Source organism: Sinocyclocheilus grahami, unplaced genomic scaffold (assembly GCF_001515645.1).
Source record: "Sinocyclocheilus grahami isolate Dianchi unplaced genomic scaffold, SAMN03320097.WGS_v1.1 scaffold302.1, whole genome shotgun sequence".
NCBI classification, from domain to species: Eukaryota; Metazoa; Chordata; class Actinopteri; order Cypriniformes; family Cyprinidae; genus Sinocyclocheilus; species Sinocyclocheilus grahami.
Window position 1 is genome coordinate 1368541 of NW_015505481.1, and position 18467 is coordinate 1387007.

Consider the following 18467-nt stretch of genomic DNA (forward strand, 5'->3'; position numbering starts at 1 on the left):
GTCCAGGGTCATGTTATGCCAGGCCAGGATATCAGCAATCACGTGATGGCGTTTAAGAATCACCGAATCGGTGATTTGCGGAAATGAGTCTGACTTCCTTAGACTAATACGCATTGCGGACAAGAGGGAAAAGGCTGTGAATGACTCTGTCATAAGCGTATTCGTGGAAATTTTGATGTGCTTAAATTCTCTGAATAATATAATATTGCACACCAAAACCACGCCCCCTTTCTGCTTAATGCCGCACTTACAGCCAATCAGCGTCTGCCTTAGTTGACTCGGCCAATCAGAGCTCAGCCGGACGACAACACGGCGCATTTGCTTCCACCACTAGTATGTGATGTTGATGTGACGCAACAACGATCAGCTGGTTTTGTTTCGCTTCGGTCTCTGTGCTCCGCTTGAAGTCGTAAATGTACAAAAAACTCGCGTTTTAATTCATTAATGAGAGGCGGAAGAGCAGTCGAAGCGTTGGAGTGTATTCGTCTTCCACTTTTTTCGGACTACCCAGTTTTTCCTCAGTAGGTCTCCGCTTTGCCACTATCGTTCCGAGCGGTCCGGCCGATCCCAGGCCTCCGATCCAGGGCGGAGGGAGGGAAGGAGGTCGTTGGGAATCGGGATGGAGACCGCAGATGTTGGGCCGGGGCTGTGTAGCGCCTCCTTCAACCAGGACTCCACGTAAGCGCCGCACATCTGCAGGCCAGTCGTGCATCTTCTGCCGAGGCGGACATTTCTGAGATGCTCTTAACCGCGATAAACCCTGCTAGAGGGATGTCACCTCTGCCTAAAGGATTGTCCGCAGTTTATTGTCTATTTTGATTATTACATATCCATAAAAAGCTAATCACTATGTTATAACGGTGTGTTGCATGATGAGGCGTTGTTTCAGTGCTGTTTTTTCAATCTTTGTACATTGTTTTTTTGAGGCAGAAGTGCTTTAAATGGGATAAACTAACACACAAAACACTACAAAATCCACTCATATTATTTAAAGAGTGGATATGAATCTTATTACAAATTTACACTGCAAAGGTGGCACATAAGCACTTCTGAAGTCTTTACACAGACTGTTTAATGCTGCTCAGAGCTGTCAAACGATTAATCGTGATTAATCGCATCCAAAATAAAAGTTTTTGTTTACATAATATACTGTATGTGTGTGTGTGTACTGTGTAAATTTGTTATGCATATATAAATACACAAACATGCATGTATATATATATTTTTAAATATTGACATGAATATATACATTTATATTCATATATAATTTATATTATACAGCACAGTTTGACAGCACTAGAAATGACAACTGTATATTTTGGTATTAGGGGCTGAGGTGGGTCTAAACAGGCATCATTTATGCTCCGTTGGGTCTTTACTCTGTATTTTGAGCAGGTATATAGCTTGGCTGTGTAAAGACACCTTTATCCTTAATTTTTATAGAGGAGAAACTGAGTAGAGCTGAATTTGCACGATTGTGTGATCTTATTGATCAGTCCACAGTCTCCTGACAAGGTGACCCACTTGTGTCCTCTTTTCTAGCGGTTGATCACACTGGTGTCTTGTCTTAAAAAGTCAAGCACAGCAAATTCAACACAAAACATGATACTTAGAGTCAGGTGATCTGACATATTGCTTATTTGAGATTGATGTCAGCTGTGTCTCTTGGGGCAAAACACATTTGAAAAATCAGAATCTTGTTATTTTATATACAGGGTGTTAGTCACAGCGGTAATTACCAGCACGTGTCAGACACAGTCATTGAAGTCCTGCTTTTGTTTTGGGTTTCAGCAGTGTGGTCACTGGTCAGTGATGGTGGAGACATACTTATGTTCTCCAGTAAAAGCAGGAAAGGACATGCTAAGCACAGGATCTGACATGAACAGCTTTGTCTAGAGGAATGAGGAGCCTGCGAAACAGATGTGGGCCTTATTTCCTTAACAAAATACTTAGTTGACTCGGCCAATCAGAGCTCAGCCGGACGACAACACGGCGCATTTGCTTCCACCACTAGTATGTGATGTTGATGTGACGCAACAACGATCAGCTGGTTTTGTTTCGCTTCGGTCTCTGTGCTCCGCTTGAAGTCGTAAATGTACAAAAAACTCGCGTTTTAATTCATTAATGAGAGGCGGAAGAGCAGTCGAAGCGTTGGAGTGTATTCGTCTTCCACTTTTTTCGGACTACCCAGTTTTTCCTCAGTAGGTCTCCGCTTTGCCACTATCGTTCCGAGCGGTCCGGCCGATCCCAGGCCTCCGATCCAGGGCGGAGGGAGGGAAGGAGGTCGTTGGGAATCGGGATGGAGACCGCAGATGTTGGGCCGGGGCTGTGTAGCGCCTCCTTCAACCAGGACTCCACGTAAGCGCCGCACATCTGCAGGCCAGTCGTGCATCTTCTGCCGAGGCGGACATTTCTGAGATGCTCTTAACCGCGATAAACCCTGCTAGAGGGATGTCACCTCTGCCTAAAGGATTGTCCGCAGTTTATTGTCTATTTTGATTATTACATATCCATAAAAAGCTAATCACTATGTTATAACAGTGTGTTGCATGATGAGGCGTTGTTTCAGTGCTGTTTTTTCAATCTTTGTACATTGTTTTTTTTAGGCAGAAGTGCTTTAAATGGGATAAACTAACACACAAAACACTACAAAATCCACTCATATTATTTAAAGAGTGGATATGAATCTTATTACAAATTTACACTGCAAAGGTGGCACATAAGCACTTCTGAAGTCTTTACACAGACTGTTTAATGCTGCTCAGAGCTGTCAAACGATTAATCGTGATTAATCGCATCCAAAATAAAAGTTTTTGTTTACATAATATACTGTATGTGTGTGTGTGTACTGTGTAAATTTGTTATGCATATATAAATACACAAACATGCATGTATATATATATTTTTAAATATTGACATGAATATATACATTTATATTCATATATAATTTATATTATACAGCACAGTTTGACAGCACTAGAAATGACAACTGTATATTTTGGTATTAGGGGCTGAGGTGGGTCTAAACAGGCATCATTTATGCTCCGTTGGGTCTTTACTCTGTATTTTGAGCAGGTATATAGCTTGGCTGTGTAAAGACACCTTTATCCTTAATTTTTATAGAGGAGAAACTGAGTAGAGCTGAATTTGCACGATTGTGTGATCTTATTGATCAGTCCACAGTCTCCTGACAAGGTGACCCACTTGTGTCCTCTTTTCTAGCGGTTGATCACACTGGTGTCTTGTCTTAAAAAGTCAAGCACAGCAAATTCAACACAAAACATGATACTTAGAGTCAGGTGATCTGACATATTGCTTATTTGAGATTGATGTCAGCTGTGTCTCTTGGGGCAAAACACATTTGAAAAATCAGAATCTTGTTATTTTATATACAGGGTGTTAGTCACAGCGGTAATTACCAGCACGTGTCAGACACAGTCATTGAAGTCCTGCTTTTGTTTTGGGTTTCAGCAGTGTGGTCACTGGTCAGTGATGGTGGAGACATACTTATGTTCTCCAGTAAAAGCAGGAAAGGACATGCTAAGCACAGGATCTGACATGAACAGCTTTGTCTAGAGGAATGAGGAGCCTGCGAAACAGATGTGGGCCTTATTTCCTTAACAAAATAGATCCATGCAACAGACCTAAGCTATTCTGTTTACATAATAGCCAAATAATTACAATCAACCTTTGTTGAGGTTAACACAAAATGTTTCTAACTTGCGTCAGGACCTGTGTTGTATTAGGATTTTAAAGAAACGTTGCTTGCTACTTAAATATTAGGCAGTAGTGTCTGTGTTAGCCATTACATCTGTGTGTTACTTCATTATGTGTTGCATCAGCCTAGTGACTCGCACCTAAAATATATATATATATATATTTATATTTAAATATTTTAAGCTGTATATGCACAAGTGAACTAGATACAGAACTGTGGATGCACGTATTTAACAAGAGTTGATACAACATCAGATCTTATTGTTTTTACAGGTCTTTGGCTGTGGGCACAAAAACTGGATATAGGCTGTTCTCTGTGACCTCAGTGGACAAACTGGACTGCATTCATGAGAGCAGTGAGACATTCTACCATTCTTTTTTAGTTTAAATATGATATAATGGGCATGTACGGTTGTCTACCAAACTACCATGCAATAGGTGGAACCAACACGTGCCATATAATATAGTCATCATCATAGGGTGTAGCCACTTTCTTACAAGTCACTTACCAAATAAACTGAAAATGCCATCTCATTTCCTTTGTATTGTGTTGAGAAAGAAATGAAAAGAAATTTGACTTTGGAGTCAATTTATATAAAGAGTTGTCTCTCAAAACATGTATGTGATCTGTGGTTGTGCTGTCAGTAACTGTGTTGTGATAAACTCGCCCTAGAGGTCATAAAGTTGTCCTGTCTGTTTGAATGGAGTCAAAATAGCCTGCTGATTCATTTTACCTGGTGGCAACACCCTTATGTGTTTGAGATTGTATCTGCAGTCCACAACAAAGTCATTCAAAGATTTCTGGCTGGTAAAAAGCTGAGTTTTGCTAATGTATGCAAAATAAAAGGTATGCTTGGAAAGTCATAGGGTTAAAATATGGTAATGGTAAATAAAGAGTCTGAATTAAAAAAAAAATTTAGTTAAAATTAAAACCACAGCCTCAACCTCAATTTCTTCAAAAATAATATTTACACTCATTATTAAAGGTACATAATGACTTCAGTTTTAAATTTACACAATGATAATTTGCATGACAGATAATGACAGAATTTTGCTACCTCTTTAAATGTTGCTTTTATCTCCATTTCTGTCATCTGATGGAGCTTGGATTCCTTTCCACTGTCACTTTTGACTTGCTTACTTGGCCTTTAAAAGACACATCAGCAACATTATGGATCTGACTGCACTGACACTATCAGATGAGAACAAAACTTGAACTGAATTGAGCTGGATAATGACAGTGTTATCCTTACAGCCGAATCAGATTAGTTTCACAATGGATGGATTTTGCAACACTGACACTGTTATTAAACTGAATTGAATTCAAATGAATCAGTCTTGAGCTGAAGATTGACACTATTGACTTTGCCAGAATTACATATAGTCAAATGAATTGTTTTATAATTTATGAACTTTACACATTCACTTAACTGAACTGAATCAACACTAAACTGATTCAAGCTAAATAATGAGACTATTGTCTTGTTAGAGCTGCTTTACAGCAGAATTTGTCTCATATTAAAAGACGTTTGCATACGTTTATTAGTATTTGCATTATTTTCCTGTTACTTACTGTGAAGCTGCTTTGAAGCGATCTGTATTGTGGAAAGCACTATATAAATCAAGTTGACTAGGCTTGACTTTTAAAATGACCACAAAGTGCTTGTACATCAGCTACATGTGTTTGTATGTGGCTTGTTTACTGTATGTTGTCCTTTTCTCTGCTCCCCTTCAGCAGAAACTCCAGACGTGTATATCGTGGAAAGGCTTTTCTCCAGCAGCCTGGTTGTGGTGGTGAGTGAGTCCATGCCACGTCGCATGAATGTCTACCACTTCAAAAAGGGCACAGAGATCTGCAACTACAGCTACTCGAGCAACATTCTTGCAGTGCGTCTAAACAGACAGGTAAACACAACACAGCAAAACACCTGCCAATTATCAATTATACAGCTGCTGGATGAGATGAATGTTTGTCTCTGCTCTTTAATAGTTTCGCTTAAAAATGTGGAAATGAGCATGTTTGGTTTGTTAGTGAAGGTTTAGTTTGTTTTTGTGTGTTTTTCGTGGCAGAGACTGGTTGTCTGTCTGGAGGAATCCATTTATATCCACAATATAAAAGACATGAAACTCCTGAAGACCCTTCTTAACACACCATCCAACCCATCAGGTAAGAAAACGGAAAAATCTAGAATTATAATTTATATTTTATAAATCGATTTAAATATTAAAATATTAATCTGTACGCTGTGTTTATGTGTGGCCACCCATGTGTTTCTGTAGGTCTCTGTGCTCTCTCCATCAACCATTGCAACTCTTTCCTGGCATATCCAGGAAGTGACACCAACGGAGAAATTATTGTCTATGATGCCAACAATCTGGTAAAAATATTGTCCGAGAACCAGTTTTGCTGCTCATTTTGGCAGTTCCTTTTGGTTCAGTTAGTTGCTATACATGAGACAAATGCCTAATCTTTAGTCCTGATGCATCATATGAATCTTTTTCTTTGTTGTGTGTTTGTGTCTCTTCTTCTACTCAGAGCACTGTGACTATGATTCCAGCTCATGACAGTCCACTGGCCGCCATCACCTTCAGTGCTTCCGGCACCAAACTGGCCAGTGCTTCTGAAAGGGTAAAGAGCCACTGTTTATATAGAAGCACAGCCAAGTGACCCTCACAAAACTGGTCAAGAACATGTCTGGGTCATGTTTCACCCTAAATCCAAAGGAAAGAAACTGTGGCTTTGTTTTAGTTTTTTTTAATTCAGATTATTTTAAGCACATCCCAAACTGCTATTACCATAATGCAAAAAAAAAAAAAAATAATAATTTCATACTGTTATGCAAAAGAGAAATAGTATGTAAATTGCAAAAAAATTTTAATGGTAGTATTTGTCATAGGACTTTTATGCTGATTTAAATACAAAGAAAATGATTTAATTATAATATTTTGTTATAATTATAATAATTGTTTATTTTACTTTCTTAAAATGCACTATAGTAAAAATGCTCTAGAACAGTGGCTCTCAACCTTTTTGACTCCAAGGCCCCTCGGTGTCCACAAAAGTTTTTTAAAGGGCCATGACCTCTCCAGTTGTTCTTGGTTTATTGGATAAGAATGAAGGTTAAGGATTTTTACAAATATTTTTTACAAAAAATTTCTACCCAATAAAATATTTTAAAGCTTGGAATAATAATAATAATAAAAAAAAATATTCATAAAATATATAAACATGCCCATGGAGTTGTAGGATTTTATTAATATACATGTCTTATCCAGGTCTAGAAATCACACCTTAGAAATGAAGCTACCTCATAAATCAAAATTTAGCAAAAAATTGTTCAAATTAAAAAAAAGGGTGAATTAAAATATGAAATCAAATGAACATATCCAGACATATAACAAGGCTGAGAATTTGTGGCAAAAGTGCTGAATTATTGCCTGAAACAGCCTTCAGTATTCTCTAGGCAAAATATAATTTTAATACAATAATATATTTTTTGGGTGAAATGCAACACTGATGTTTTTTTTTTTTGATCTGTCCACTCCTTTTCTGCTTTTTTAGGGCACAGTGATTCGAGTCTTCTCCATTCCAGAGGGACTGCGCTTGTTTGAGTTCCGGCGCGGGATGAAAAGGTAAGGTGATGATGATTCAAAGCTCACAGTGAACCGTGAAGGTACTTTGATCATACAGAAGGAGAAAATGAGAGTTGGACGCATTTGTGTGAACTGTGGTTCACATTTTTGACCTTTTGTGTGTCTGTGTCACCAAAGGTATGTCAACATCAGCTCCCTTTCCTTCAGCCCGGATGCTCAGTTCCTCTGTGCCTCAAGCAATACAGAGACGGTGCACATTTTCAAGCTTGAACAGCACAGCCCAAGGTACTGAAAATGCTCTTTGCTCTCACTTCATTTAATAAACAACTGAACGAATGAGTCAGAACGTCTGCGCTTACTTACAAATCTTAACTTTGTCAGTGTTTGTGTTTGTGTCTCTCTCGCAGTGGGGAGGAGGACGCTCCCTCTTGGTCAGCATATGTAGGTAAGATGTTCACAGCAGCCAGTAGCTACCTCCCAGCACAGGTGTCAGGCATGATGAGTCAAGACCGAGCCTTTGCCACCGTCCGGCTCCAGATGGTGGGTCAGAAGAATGTCTGTACCCTGGCAATGTGAGTCCTGCACTCATTACACAGCAATCAACAAAGTTTAACCTTGTATTTACTGAGAAAAAAAAACTCATTCAAGAGTTTCACCTGACCAATCAGAATCCAGAAGCTTCCACGTTTGCTTGTGGCCTCCTCTGATGGGCAGCTATTCATCTATAACATTGATCCTCAAGATGGGGGTGAATGCACTCTGGTGCAGAAGCACAGGTGAGTCATCACTCTTTTTTAACTGGAAAAAGGGTCTGGACAAGTTCAAAGATTAAATCTTGTTCAAAAAATAATTTAGAGTTGATCACTGATTCGTTCACTTATTTTTTAATTTTTTGCATTTTACTTCTGTATGCCAGTGGGTGGCGACTAGTGTCTGTATTTTTGTGTGTTAAGAGTGAGTCAACCAGACTCTTAAAGGAACACGCCACTATTTTTGAAAATAGGCTCATTTTCCAACTCCCCTAGAGTTAAACAGTTGAGTTTTACCATTTTCACTTTTAGCTGTAGCTTAGCATAGATCATTGAATCTGATTAGACCGTTAGCATCTCGCTCAAAAATGACTAAAGAGTATCTATATTTTTCCTATTTAAAACTTGACTCCTCTGTAGTTACATTGTGTACTACGACGGAAAATGAAAAGTTGATTTTCTAAGCCGATATGGCTAGGAACTATACTCTCATTCTGGCGTAATAATCAAGGAACTTTGCTGCCGTACCATGGGTGCAGCAGGCGCAATGATATTACGCAGCGCCTGAAAATAGTCCCCATCTAGGTAACTTACAACGTGACCGGCACTAAGTTTGTGTAGTTGGTTATGTTGACGGAAGTTAGCCTATTTTCAGGCGCTGCGTAATATCATTGCCATATCGGCTTACAAAATCGCAACTTTTCATTTTCTGTCGGTCTTAGTACATGATGTACCTACAGAAGAGTCAAGTTTTAAATACGAAAAATATAGAAATTCTTTGGTCATTTTTGAGCGAGATGCTAACGGTCTAATCAGATTCAATGATCTATGCTAAGCTAAGCTAAAAGTGCTACGCCAGACCCGGAGATCGGCTGAATGGATTCGAAAACGGTAAAACTCAACTGTTTAACTATAGGGGAGGTGGAAAATGAGCCTATTTTCAAAAATAGTGGAGTGTTCCTTTAAGTAATTCATTGAAAAATATGACCAAAGCAATTTGTATGCTCCAACACAAATGTTTAAGTGTTTCCCCCCACAAACAACCAGTTTTGTTATTGTTAACTAAAACTACATTTATTAAAAAAAAAAAAAAATTGTCCAATTAAAATAAAGCTTAATGGGATAGTTCACCCAAAAGTGAAAATTCTTTTTTTTCTGTTGAACTCAAAAGAAGATATTTTGAAGATTATGTGTAGGCAAAGAGTTGATGGTCCCCACTGACTTCTATAGTATAGAACAAAATACTATGGAAGTCAATGGAGATTTCTTTTTAAATATCTTCTTTTGTGTTCAACTGAAGAAATACATTTCAGGTGAGTAAATGATGACAAAAGTTTCATATTTGGGTGAACTATCCCTTTAAATAAAGTGTAAATATTAGATGAAAAACATGAAATACTAAAACAAAACTTGCTTTGTCAACTAAAAGTGTTAAAATTAGTCAAACTAAATCTATATTAAAGATAAATGAACACTAAACAGAAATATAAAAACGAATTAAAAGCTAATAAAAAAGACAAAAGCAAATAAAATTACTTAAACTAAAATGAAACTAAGAAATGTTGCCTTTGCAACTAACTAGAGGTGAAATATTATAAGTACTAAAACTAAATCAGAAATAAAAATAAAGCTAAATAGAAATATTAAAAAATAAAAATGACAAAATCATCAAAAAAATGATCAAAACTTAAATCTAAATTAAAATCAAAACTGAAAATATAAAAATAAACGCTTTTTCAAAATATGAAGTATATAAATAATACTATAATTTTGAAATGTAAAATGTGTATATATATATATATATATATACACACACACACACACACACACACACACATACAATCTATAATTTTTCTCCAGGCCTAAATAATAGTTCTGTTAATTATGCAATTTAACTGGTTTATGGTCATCAGTAATTTTTGCACATTTGTGTATTTTCTGCCCCTTTTCCGTTATTGCTGTGAATAAGATTGTCTCAAATGTCACATGAACGAACGACATGTCCACTCTCATTCAGTCACTGACTCATCATGAATGAGATGACCCAGTTCATTCAGCTCATTCATGAACAAGAGGTCTCCTTGTGATAGATAGCAACTTATTTTTAAAGCACATTAGTTTCATAATTCACTTTGGGCTATGACTGTGTGCAATTGATAATGTAGAACACAACATAAATGTCTATTTCAGTAGTATAGGCCACATACCTTATTTTGCTAAAACTCACCAATATCGCCTTTAACCCCCAGGTTGTTTGGATCAGATAAGGATTGGGAGGGGACTGAGAAATGCGAACTCACGGAGCCACCGCAAGCATGCCAGACCTATGCTGCCACTGTGGCCATCCCCACCTCTGGACCCGTTACAGCCACTCTCACAGGTGCCACAGCACACTCAAACACACTTCGTTTTACATGTGAACTCTTTTTCATGATCGCCCAACTGTGTTCGTCTCAGGCTACTCAGAGGATGGGGGAGCTAAGAAGGGTGAGGTGATTCCCGAGCACGAGTTTGCAGCAGGGCCTGTGTGTCTGGATGACGAAACTGAATTTCCTCCCGTGAGCATTCGCTAACCTCTCCACGTCTAAGCGGCGGTGGTGCATTCCAGTGTATGGGCTTGTCTTGTCCCTCTGTCCACAAGCACTCAAACGAAGTGTGATTTATTATCTTTAACCAAACCAACACCAGCCTGTTCAGGTCTGATGACAGAAAGCAGTTCATAATAATGCATTTTACCAGGACCAAATGTTGCCGTTTAATCACATCAGAAGATGAATGAGTTGTCTATTACACAACAACAACAAAAAATATCACTCCAAACATTACTCCTTTGATGTATGAAATAATGAAGTATATATTTCAGTGGTATTATTATGTATTTAGACTGAAATAATGCTACATTCATGTATGTTCTGGGTGAATACAGACAAAGTGGGACACTTAAAACTTAATCATTATTACTAAAAATCAGAATTTCATATAACTAGTATGTGATGACATACACTACTATCAAAAGTTTGGGGGAAGAAATTTTTTTTTTTTTAAGATATTAATATTTTTATTCAGCAAGGATGCATTAAGTTTGTAATGTTACAAATACAAATATTTTTTATGTCAAATAAATGCTGTTCTTGAACTATTCATCAATTCTGAAAAAAATATGAAACAGCACAACTGTTAATAAGAAAATTATAAGAAATGTTTCCTGAGCAGCAAATCAGCATATTAGAATGATTTCTGAAGGATCATGTGACTCTGAAGACTGGAGTAATGAAGCTGAAAATACAGCTTTTTGATCACAGGAATAAATTACATTTTAAAATTGATTCAAATAGAAAAGTTATTTTAAACTGTTATAATATTTCACAATATTACTGTTTTACACGTATAAATACATAAATGCAGCCTTGGTGAGAATAAGAGACTTCTTTCAAAAGCATTAAAAATCTGTATATGTGGCCAATTGGATTATATTTAACGGCAATGAAAAATCATTAAAAAGTGTTCCACATGATTTGTATTCATCTTAGATGTTGAAATACATTTTCTGACACTAAACCTGCTGTTGCTGTTGTAGTCTAATGATGCTTCTGATCTTATATACATGGACATGAGCACAAGTTAGATGACTCATTTGTTTGTTTGTGCACAGACAGGACTATGAACAATGCATTAAATCCAGATAAGTTTTTTGTCTTTCCCATTCTGTTTGGCCTTCTTGATGCAGTAAATGCTGGGTTCATTCATCACCATTGCTACATAAGATAACTATGTAACTACGAGAGCTTTTTCTGTTTTAGTCTAAATGGCATGATCTCAAACACATTTTTGTCTATGCACACACACAACATACAGGAGTATTTCAGCTTAAACATGCTGCATCTCTCATGCTACATCTGAACAAATCTTAATGGATTTATCACATTTTACAATGCAAAAGATCTCAAGATCAAGAGGAGAACCTAGAAATTATGCTTTATATTGATGCAGTGCTCACTTAACTCCACATGGTGGAGCACTTATTGTTGTCCAACAGGCCTTGTTAACACTAACACTGCCTAACTTGTTTTGATAGAGCTGATGTGATAGTTTTTCAGATAGTTTTAGATGCTTAAAGGGATAGTTTTAGCTGAAAACCTCTGTCCATCCGAACAGATTTGGAGAAATTTAGCATTATATTACTAGTTCACCAATAGATTCTCTGCAGTGAATGGGTGCCGTCAGAATAAGTGTCCAAACAGGTGATAAAAACACCACAATAATCCACAAGGCTCCAGTCCATCACTTAATGTCTTATGACGCAAAAAACGGCGTGTTTGTAAGAAACAAATCCATCATTAAGGTTTTAACATTAAACTGTTGCTTCTGGCCAAAAGAGTCCATAATCCATAATAATGGTTCCTCCAGTGAAAAAGTCCATCTCTTATTGTCCTCTCGTATCAAAATCCACCAACATTTTTGCTTTTTGACTGTTTTCACTTGTTGATCTGTGCATATTTCTCTCCTGATTCAGATGAAACGACTTTTTCATTGGAGAATGTTACAAAACATTGCACAATAATATTCACAATATTACGACCAGAGGACTCTGTAGCAGTTTAAAGTTAAAAACATCTTGATGGATTAGTTTATTACAAACACGCAGGTGTTCACTTCATAAGACATTAATTGAAGGACTGGAGTCATTATTGTGATGCTTTTATCAGCTGTTTGGATTCTCATTGTGACGGCACCCATTCACCGCAGAGGATCCATTGGTGATCAAGTGATGTAAAGCTAAGTATCTCAAAATCTGTTCTGATGAAGAAACAAACTCATCTACATCTTGGATGGCCACAGGGTGAGTAAATTCTCAGCAACTTTTTATTTTTGGGTGAACAACTATTCCTTTAAATGGAGGAGCTCGGGACTCTGATGTCAGAAGGATTTGATCATTTATAGGATGTCAGTTTGGACTAACATACTCAGATGCCATTGCTATTGCTTTTATATACCTTCCAAGTGTCATTGTGGTGTATTAAAATGTCATTATGGCTAACTGATATGTGTCGGACATGTTCTCAGCTAGCTCCTGTTGAGATCTGTATCTGTCTATAACACACCCATGGCCGAGGGAACAATAAAGCTCTGTTCTGGTTTCCGGTAGATAAATTGGTGCCATGACGGATCTGGGCGAGGCAAGGGGAGACGACCGTGAGAGGGTAGAGAACAGGTGGAGGCTGCAACTGTCACAGGAGGATCCTCAGTGCATGAGCAAGGACAAACAAATAAAAATGAAAACTGACTTCAGGGTGCTAAATTATTAAAGGAACGGTTGAACTGCTAATATCTTAAACTGAGTTGATCAGGGATTTGGGTCGTTGTCACTCAGACCCCTGAAGGGTGTGTTATAAATGAGGTGCATGACTGAAATATAACCACATATTGTTCTAGTTACGTAACACATTGTATTAATTCAGTCGTAATGCTGTAGCATTTTATTCTTTTAATTTATAACACCATCATATTGAATCATAAGAGAAGAGGAATTACTTTTTTATATATGTGTTTTGCTGTATTGATACTTAATATGTTTACATGTTACCATCCTGAATACTAATACAACGGGATGTTTTGTATGTATGTGCCTATGATATTACTTGTAAGAGTGCAAAGTATTTTGCTGGATTGCTCAAGACCAAAAGATAAAAAAAAGAAATGAATTATGTAGGAAATCTATTAGGAATGAAATTATGCAAAACACCTCCTGTCTCCTGTAGTCTTTTCTTCATCGGATTAGAATAGACCCTTTCAATCAGAGTTTTTTTTTACCACTTGTATTCAACAAGCCTTTACTTGTATCATGCAAGGATGCTTTAATTTGATCAAAAATGACAGTAAAGACTGTCATTAATAATGTTATAAAAAAAGATTTCTATTTCAAGTAAATGCTGTTTTTTACGGAAGTTCTAAGCGGCCATGCATTATTTTTTTCCCCCTTCTTGTTTTCTCGTTATAACACTGTTTCCACAAAAAAACCAAAACCAAAATTAAGCAGCACAACATTTTAAAAATGAGAAATGTTTATCGTGCAGCAAATCAGCATAAATAAATTGATTTCTGAAGGATCATGTGATACTGAAGACTGGAGTAATGATGCTGAAAATTCAGCTTTAACATCACAGGAATAAACTACATAGAAATGTACTACTACACAGTTGTTTAAAATTGTAATAATAATAATATGAAATGCAATACTATTTTATTATATTACTGTACGCCTTGGTGAGCAAAAGAGAATACTGTCAAAATGTTTTATAATTATATCTTATGATATATTATAATTCAATTTGCATGTTATTCGTGGCTTTATCAGCTTGTTTTGTCTTGAGTTAGAGTAATCAACACTCAACCTGATCAAATCTAACGAAATTGGAGAAAGACTAAGGACACCATGAACATTTCTGTCATCTAGGTCAGATTTGTGCCATAGGTCACATTAGATAATCTATCTAATAGATGATTTTAATTTAATAATGTTTTGTCTTCATTACCCACATTTTACATGGTCAGGCCCATGGTCATCTTTCATATCAATACACATGAAGTCTATGCAGTGTGAGTCTGCCATGTAGAATCCTCTATTTTACAGTATCCAAAATATATATATATACAGGTGCATCTCAATAAATTAGAATGTCGTGGAATCTGATCATCTGCTGGTGTTGGTCCATTGTGTTTTTTGAAAAAAGTCACTGCACCCGTTTACCAAGAAATTTTGGAGCACTTCATGCTTCCTTCTGCTGACCAGTTTTTTGAAGATGCTGATTTCATTTTCCAGCAGGATTTGGCACCTGCCCACACTGCCAAAAGCACCAAAAGTTGGTTAAATGACCATGGTGTTGGGGTGCTTGACTGGCCAGCAAACTCACCAGACCTGAACCCCATAGAGAATCTATGGGGTATTGTCAAGAGGAAAATGAGAAACAAGAGACCAAAAAATGCAGATGAGCTGAAGGCCACTGTCAAAGAAACCTGGGCTTCCATACCACCTCAGCAGTGCCACAAACTGATCACCTCCATGCCATGCCGAATTGAGGCGGTAATTAAAGCAAAAGGAGCCCCTACCAAGTATTGAGTACATGTACAGTAAATGAACATCCTTTCCAGAAGGCCAACAATTCACTAAAAATGTTTTTTTTTATTGGTCTTATGAAGTATTCTAATTTGTTGAGATAGTGAATTGGTGGGTTTTTGTTAAATGTGAGTCAAAATCATCACAATTAAAAGAACCAAAGACTTAAACTACTTCAGTCTGTGTGCACTGAATTTATTTAATACACGAGTTTCACAATTTGAGTTGAATTACTGAAATAAATGAACTTTTCCATGACATTCTAATTTATTGAGATGCACCTGTATATGTGTGTGTGTGTATATATGGTCAATAGCATACTATAAAATTATATAGGATATGTGGCTTGTACAAATATGAGATAATTAAGTTATAACGAATAATAACGGATTATTCCCCTGATGACAGAACGTGAACAAGATAACCTTAGAAATTAATTTTTTTTCATGTGAACATGAGCACTGTAGTTCTGTGAAGAGTCAGCTGTGCTACACTGATCAGTGTTTGTTTTGAAAGGCAAAAGAACATGTTGAGCTTTGGGCATTATCCAGTCAAAACAACTTTGTTGATCCCACAGAGCTTTGTGTTTGACTTCTGAGGTCATTTCCACGGGAGATTTCATGTATTATTCTCTGCCCTTGCTGTATTGTTGCTTGTCAAAGGATATTAAAGCTACTAATGATATCCAATAAGATTTGCATTCATGAGTTTAAATGCATTTTATACACAGTCTGAAATAATCCATGCTTCTCTCACAGAAATGAGCAATAAATCACTCTATTCAAAGTCAACAATGTAGCTTCACGCTCAACAACATATGCAGCAAAGCAGTATGTAAAATATAATTAACCGACAATAATACGGCCCCTTAAATATACTGTTATGTTTCATTTCAATTAAGAAACATATTATAGTGGTTTTGGCATAGACACAAATGCCTGTGATACATCTTCTGGAAGTTACTGAAATGATAATCATAACACTTAAACAGAGGGGTGATATGGGGTGATACCGGGGGTCATATAGCCTATTCCTACATTACTTGAAGCTCCTTGATGGCTAATGTCAAAATCGTAATTGCACAATGTGCAAAATTCTAGACTTCATGTTAAATATTTTTCATAGGTCAGTACTCGGAGTCTGCACTCAGTTTGTGATATTCCTGTTATACAGTATTTTAGAGTAAACTGTGGGAATGCAACAATACAGTTAGCCCAAGGTTCAATAAATAACTCACAACTTTCAGTTTGGTTCTGATGTTTTGGCACAACAGAGTTCTTTTTAGCGATTTTAAATGTTATTTAAAAAAATTAATCCAGTACATTGTTGTACACTGTAGAAAAACATGGATTATCACATGTCTACCTTAAATTTATTTTGAGAGAAGTATTATTTTTATAGATTGGCCATTATTTCGTGCTATGAACACATGTAATGTCTGTTTCATTCACACTGGATACTAGAGAAAGTCCACATATGCATCACCGAAGAAACAGTGCTCACGACTCCAGGAAATACCATACACATGTTTCCTCATCTCAGCGCACGACTCACGGACACACAAACAGAGCCAGTTTGGAGAGAAATAAAAAAAACACGGAAACCGCTCTGCTTGGTTGAACTCCTCGTCTTTTTCTGTTGCTTGTTTACTGCGCGTGGACAGGTCACCGGGTTTTTGCGTAGTTTAGAGTGACAAATCGTACCAGCGTACTTTAAGGTCAAACTGCGTACAGGTTGTCAGGTCTGTCTGTCACTGTGAGCAGCACATACAGCAGTGTTGCACTGTGACCTTGTTTGTTAGGGTCTGAGGCTACACAGTGCAATAATAATTTAACCAGACGTTGTAAGTCAGCATATAATGATCATATGAACTCTTGTTATGGTGAACTCTAAGTGTGGAACAGCATATTTTGATGATGATAATTAATCCTGCTAAGGTTTCTATGAAAAACAGTCTAAGGAAAATACATAGAAATTGCAACATAAGCACAAATATTTGGAGCCTCAAGGGGTTCATTTACTTACTACATTCAACTTGACTGTTTCTCAAACAGGAGTTAAGAAAACTTGCCAAACGGTCCGTATAAAATATCTGAGTGACCTATGCCATAAATTTGTTTATTTTGACATATGTTTCCATAAAGAGCAAGCCAGGATATTTGATGACGTGGCTGAATATTGGACAAGTCAACTAATGTGACTTAATGTGACTAGTTTGAGATACACTCCTTTAATCTATGGCAACTGTAGTTAAGAAACCAGATGTAAACAATGCTGCTTTGTTTTGTGTGCTGATCGCAACACAAGCACTCTCCATCTAATAATTATAAGATACAATGATAAGGCATTCTTAGATAACAGTTAGCTGGTTAAGTATCTCTCACCATAAATGGCAGGTCCTCTGTAAGGCCACCTAGAAAGATAAATGCATTATCTGACCACTGGCAAAGAGAAATTATTTAGAAGACCTTGGGGACTCAAAAGATAATTTAACTTTTTAGCTGTAAGCAAGCAGAAATTGTAAGGATTTTGAAAATAAAAGAAACATTAAGATGTGAAATGAGAAAGAAATATGTCAGATTCTGCACTATTTCTAAGTCACTATTCAAATCACTAATCAAATTAAATTTGTGAATTATTTGTAGCCTACAGACGGTCAATGTTCTTCCATCGAAGCTCAAGATGCTCTTTGGATCATCTCAATCACGCTAGAGAACATAATTATCTCTATATAATATATACATTATAATCTATATATAGTATAGATTTTATACAAATTTGCAGATGTGAAGCAAAAATGTGATTTTCTGGAATTGTGGAAGGCTACAAAATTGTGTAATTTTTCAATTATCTGTTTACTTAAAGCTGCAGTCCGTAACTGTTTTGGGTTAAAAATGATCCGAAATCAGTATTTGAGCAAGTACATAACCAGCCAGTGTTCGAAACTATCGCCTTACTTTAGCCCGATTCACAACGGTTAGCTTATAATAATGATTTGTAATTTGAGAGGTACGGGTAGGTTTTCGCGGGAAATTCGAGCATGGCACTGCGTCATTACGTCACGTCTGTAAACATAAAGAATTTGTCCCGGCTACTAGGCTATCACATGTGAGGATCCTGCAGGTGGCCGATCGTTTATAGCCTTTTCTAACAGCAGCTAGAATAATTAAATGTATCATTTTGATGGCGGATTGTAATCCATAAAGGATTATGTGTTTATGAAACACATGTGAATGAAATTAAATTATATTCCAGTTATAAATGTGCATCTGATTACAGATAGCCTGGGATTA

At 36.8% G+C, this 18467-nt stretch overlaps 1 protein-coding gene across 3 annotated transcripts; it reads left to right on the top strand.

The window, feature by feature from the left end:
- The first annotated feature begins 356 nt into the window (after window positions 1-356).
- LOC107601272 (WD repeat domain phosphoinositide-interacting protein 1-like) lies at window positions 357-13331 on the top strand. Of its 3 annotated transcripts, none has more exons than XM_016293400.1 (13): window positions 357-678; window positions 3991-4073; window positions 5453-5622; window positions 5788-5884; window positions 5998-6095; window positions 6254-6346; window positions 7280-7350; window positions 7489-7596; window positions 7719-7883; window positions 7980-8087; window positions 10310-10440; window positions 10518-10618; window positions 13207-13331. In XM_016293400.1, exons 1-13 carry the CDS (start codon window positions 620-622, stop codon window positions 13255-13257), a joined length of 1335 nt encoding a protein of 444 aa, XP_016148886.1. In that variant the 5' UTR covers window positions 357-619; the 3' UTR covers window positions 13258-13331. The 3 variants fall into 3 exon arrangements, with proteins under 3 accessions (XP_016148886.1, XP_016148885.1, XP_016148887.1); XM_016293399.1 differs by lacking the exon at window positions 357-678 and adding an exon at window positions 2035-2358; XM_016293401.1 differs by lacking the exon at window positions 357-678 and adding an exon at window positions 2035-2358 and having other exon boundaries at window positions 5456-5622.
- The last annotated feature ends 5136 nt before the right edge of the window (window positions 13332-18467 follow it).

Excerpts from the sequence above, each read along its gene's own strand:
- LOC107601272 (XM_016293400.1), top strand. The coding sequence starts at position 620 with ATGGAGACCGCAGATGTTGGGCCGGGGCTGTGTAGCGCCTCCTTCAAC. Across the intron at positions 6,347-7,279 it reads TGGCCAGTGCTTCTGAAAGG|GGCACAGTGATTCGAGTCTT; the intron begins GTAAAGAGCCAC and ends CTGCTTTTTTAG. Across the intron at positions 7,597-7,718 it reads CTTGAACAGCACAGCCCAAG|TGGGGAGGAGGACGCTCCCT; the intron begins GTACTGAAAATG and ends TCTCTCTCGCAG.